The sequence below is a fragment of the Gekko japonicus genome, unplaced genomic scaffold (assembly GCF_001447785.1).
Source record: "Gekko japonicus isolate JY-2015 unplaced genomic scaffold, Gekko_japonicus_V1.1 scaffold2364, whole genome shotgun sequence".
In the NCBI taxonomy this organism is placed as follows: Eukaryota; Metazoa; Chordata; class Lepidosauria; order Squamata; family Gekkonidae; genus Gekko; species Gekko japonicus.
In genome coordinates this window covers 172,967-177,994 of record NW_015173209.1, presented here as the reverse complement: position 1 = coordinate 177,994, position 5,028 = coordinate 172,967, and the positions used below count along the sequence as shown (strand labels likewise).

The window sequence follows — 5,028 nt, the reverse complement described above, 5'->3', positions numbered from 1 at the left end:
CACACAGACACACACACACTATATCCTCAGGATATAGTTGTTTTTTTATGTCATGATGCACTGTTCCCTGTATTTGAAAGCATCTTCATAATTATTTATTAATTCATAGCCTCATAATTATTACTGTTATTACCTCTGAATATTAAAATACCTTTTAAAATCTGCTTTAGAAATATAAAAAAGATTTTTTCCCAGCACTTCAATTTATTTTCACACATTTCTCTGTCAACCTTTATTAGACCAATATGGGTGTCTGGTGAATATTGGATTGTTATTTGTTCCCCATTGTCTGTAGATTCGTTTTAGATATTGGACTTTTCTGGGCTCCTTTTTATGTAATCTGGGGGGTTTTGCTGAACTTATTCTATGAATTTTCTAAATTGCTTTGTATTTTTCACCTTCAGTGCAGGCATAGCTGTCAACCATATTTCCCTCACAGAATTTCTATTTCAACACAAACTATCATTTATCACTCCCCGCCTGCCCATCCACCAAGGATCTCATGCCAGATGTTCTCACAGTAATGCTGTAAGGTAAGTTAGGCTGAAATACATGACTAGAGATAACCAATATATGAAATGTGTAATAATAATTAAATAATGCAAAAATATAATTGTTATAACAATTTCCGGCCAAGGTGTAACCAAGATACAGAAGGAAGAATAATAATGGAAAGAAGAATAAAGTCCCAAGTATTTTACTGTGTTTCACTTCAGTAGCATTGCAATATCAATGTCCAATTTGACATGCAATTCATCATGGAGTCGACATTTCAGGAGTTCCATAAGCTATAAGAAGCTATGATGCGTAGTCTGGCTGCCGGCTGCCACATTTCGAGTTATTCTTATTCAAAAGCAATAGGCTATATGGGGACCCAATCTCAGTAGAAGGCACATACAAAGCCAGTATAACCAGTCAAGAATACACTATTTGTGGGTCCATGTCCAGGCCTGATTCTACAAACATGACAGGGAAACAGCAGCTTCCATGGCTATTTCAGATCTGGAGAAAAATGTAGGTAAATTCTTTACACCATGGTCCTTGATCTGAATTGGGACTCCATATGTACACAAATCTCAGTAGAAGGCAAGATCAAATCAGTCAATCCTAAAAGAAATCAACCCTGACTGTTCCCTGGAAGGCCAGATAATGAAACTGAAGCTCAAATACTTTGGCCACCAAATGAGAAGGGAGCACTCACTGGAGAAGACCCTGATGCTGGGAAAGATTGAAGGTCAAAGAAGACGGGGACGGCAAGGGATGAGATGGTTAGACAGTGTCATAGATGCAACGAACTTGAAATTGAGCAAACTTCAGAGGACGGCGGAAGACAGGAAGGCCTGGCATGATCTGGTCCAAGGGGTCGTGAAGAGTCGGACTCGACTGTGCGACTGAACAACAACAATATACACAGCTAGGTAGCATGGAAGCCACAGAACAAATTACCAGGGATGGAATATTGTGTCCTCTCTCGGAAGGGTTGCCAGGTCTCTCTTGGTCACCAGCAGGGGGTAGGAAGTGGGGTTTCCAGATTCAGGTTGGGAAACTCCTGGAGATTGGGGGGCAGAGCCTGGGGAGAACAGGGACCTCAGTGGAACACAATGCTATAGAGTCCACCCTCCAAAGCATCCATTTTCTTCAGAGCATCTGATCTCTGTAGTCTGGAGATACTGTAATTCCACTGATTCCCCAGGTACCCTATCTCTAGACATCTCTACCTCTAGCGAGAAAGGTGGGGTATAAATGAAGTATTTTTTTTAAAAAAAATGGTCCTTCCTTCCATCCATCCATCCATTTTATTCTGTTTTTCTCTATGCATCTGTGGCTATATTCCCCCCCCTCTGTCACATAATGGGCCTTTGTCTCAGTCCATAAGAGGGATTCCAGGGCCACTAGCTGGCATCCTCAAGAACTTTAATGGCAGGCTCATGGCCAAAAAATGCTGTTCAGTGACATTTGGCATCACATTCATGGGGAAAAAACAACACTTGGATGTGATGTAAGAGCATTGGAATATACATTGGCCACCCCCAAAAAGTTCATGGTACTCCATGAAGATAGTTTCATAGGTAGTTTCTTTGCAACTCCCACCTCCAGACAGGGATATAAGGACTCAGGGATCTCCACGCCTACTTGTATCTGACAGAGGGAAGTTTTACTATTGAAAATTATATCTTGGTAATCCTGTTGGTCTCTAAGGTGCTCTCCTATGGTATTCCAAGTACCAGGCATCACTGGATGTCAGTTCTGGCCTGGGCCTTCCCCCCCCCCCCCCCAGATGAGCAGTGGTAAGAATGAGGGCCTGAGCAGCAGTAGGCCTCCTGCTATAATATAAGAAGTACTAGTACTCACAAAGTGAATATCACATCATAGTTCGGGTTGACAACAGAGACTTAAAGTTTAACTTGATTAACATAACAGATTGTGGATCTACCAGCTAGGGTTGCCAACTCCAGGCTGAGAAATTCCTGAAGATTTGGGGGTGGAGCCTACAGAGGTTGGGGAGGGGAGGGACATCAGCAGGGTGCAACGCATGAAGTCCATCCTCCAAAGGTGCCATTTTCTTCTAGGGCACTTATCCCTGTTGAATGGAGAATTTTAATTCCAGATATCTTGGCTCCTCCTGGAGATTGGCAGTCCTACTACCAACTTAATTTTAAATTTAATTCAAACTGAGTAGAAGCCCAGAATAATGGGAATGGGAGAGGGGGTTTAACAATTCTACTCCTGCAAAGATTCTTTACTCAAAACCTATGTTTTACTCTCTCTCTCTCTCTCTTTTATTGAGGAGGTTAATATTGATTAGTTCAGCCATGAAAGGGATAAACTTCCTTCCCTTCTCATATATCCCCAATGGAAGTTTAAATGGCTGTAGGTCAGCTTTAAAAGCTTCTGGGAAGATCTGGTCATAGATCTCCTGGAATGTCCTTAGCTTTGATGCTTGAAGCGATTACAGGTTCATCTGGAGATAGGGATTTCAAGGTGCCCCATTCTCTCCACTTTTTCCATCCAGCAACCTTCCTTGGCTCCTTCCAGCATCCTCCTCACAACCAAATTTTATTCTACAAAGCAAGTTCTACTTTACTACATCATTAATTTTGACTATGTAATACCAGTCTTCCATGATCAACCCAACTAGCATTATGTCATTAACTCATCTTTTCTCTGTTTATTGTCGCCATTGCACAATTTATGGAGTTATCATCGGCTCTATCTTTAAAATTCCTAGCACATCACTTTATTGGATGGGGAGGATTAATAACTAACAAAAAATCATTCACTGAAAGTTGGAAGCATCATTTTTTGTCCTGGATAACACACAGTCTGGTTAGAAAGTGATCAGAGTTAGTCTGTGTAATCAACTGGTCTATGCAAACTTCACAATGGGAAAATAACAATTTGGTTTATTGAATTTGCAATAGAGGTGGGTTGGATTAAGCCAGTTTCTCTGCTGGGGAAAAGAAAGGAATAGTCCTCTCTGATTATCCTCTGGTAAGGGGATAGATAAAATCTGTGTGGGATGTGTTAAAAAGGAAGAGGATTGAGTGAGATAAGAAGAAAAACACCTAACTTATCCTACCTATTGTTTAATTCTTGGTGACATCCTTTTAGATATTAATTCAACCTTTTGTTTCAGAAGGAAAAAAGAGGACAGATGGGAGTGTACCATCCAGGAGAAAATAATGAAACAAATGTTATGGAATTCATCCTTCTTGGCTTCCCTGGGACTCAGTATCTGCAAACAGTCATGTTCATCCTCTTTCTAATTATGTATATCTTGACAGTTTTTGGAAATGTGTCCATCATAATTTTAGTGAAAACCAATCGTCAACTTCATACTCCTATGTATTTCTTCCTTTGCAATCTTTCTTTCCTGGAGGTATGGTACACCACAGCCTCTATCCCCAAGATCCTTGCTATCTTCCTGGGGAAGAGCAGAAGCATCTCTTTCACAGGTTGCATCCTACAGTTGTACTTTGTCTTTTCATTTGGGAGCACTGAACAATTCCTGCTCTCTGTCATGGCTTATGACCGATATTTGGCCATATGTCACCCACTCCACTACAATACAGTTATGGACCTCAGCTCCTCTGGCAAGCTGGTATTCGGTTCTTGGCTTTGTGGATTCCTGGTTGTTGTTATACCTGCTCTTCTGATCTCAAGGTTGTCCTTCTGTGGATCCAGTGTGATTAACAACTTTTACTGCAGCATTGACTCTTGGATAGTTTTGTCCTGCACAGACACCTATGTCATTGAGATAGTGTCTTTTGTCACAGCTGTCATTGTCATCATAGGTTCATGTCTGATAACTTTTCTATCCTACATATACATTATCTCCACCATCCTGCACACCCCTTCTACCAAAGGAAGGCAAAAAGCCTTTTCCACATGCTCCTCCCATCTTGCCATTTTGATTATTTGGTATGGCTCCACCATCTTTCTTTTTGTCAAACCTTCTAAGCAGACATCTTTAGAAATTACCAAAATAGTGCACGTCCTCAGCCTCATTGTGGTTCCTTTGCTGAATCCTTTCATCTACACACTAAGGAACAAAGAGGTAAAGGGTGCTTTGAGAAATTTATTGCACTGGGGATGTGACAATACTCTTATTGTGTGTTTGGGAGAGAGAGATATCATCAGATAAAAATGGAGATAAATTATACAGAGTCAGGCTACATATATTTAAATGGTTGACAGCTGAAATTTACTTCAAAGAGACCTCTCTTCCTCTAGTATAGACATTTTTATCTGTCTTGCTCCCATCAAAGACTGAAAGCAGATAACAAGGAGAAATTGCAACATATAAAATCAATAGTTCAACACAGATAATTGATCATCCATCTATTGCTATCCACAGCAACAACCCAATCCACATTTAAAGTCCTACCTAAGAACTCCACCATGCCCAATTTTTGGCTACCCCCTGTCACTACCCACAGGAGTCTTATCACTTTGTTGGCATTCTCTTTGCAAAATCCAAATAACTGAAACAGTAAATGGTTCAGGTTCAGGTTCATTTATTATTAT

General features: G+C 40.6%; 1 protein-coding gene across 1 annotated transcript; it reads left to right on the top strand.

Moving 5' to 3' along the window:
* Positions 1-3,655: 3,655 nt before the first annotated feature.
* Positions 3,656-4,645, top strand: LOC107120045 (olfactory receptor 6F1-like). The gene has a single exon (XM_015422685.1). It carries the CDS (start codon positions 3,656-3,658, stop codon positions 4,643-4,645), a length of 990 nt encoding a protein of 329 aa, XP_015278171.1.
* The last annotated feature ends 383 nt before the right edge of the window (positions 4,646-5,028 follow it).

Bases quoted from the DNA above. Each gene is read 5' to 3' on its own strand.
- LOC107120045 (XM_015422685.1), top strand. From the start codon at position 3,656: ATGGGAGTGTACCATCCAGGAGAAAATAATGAAACAAATGTTATGGAA.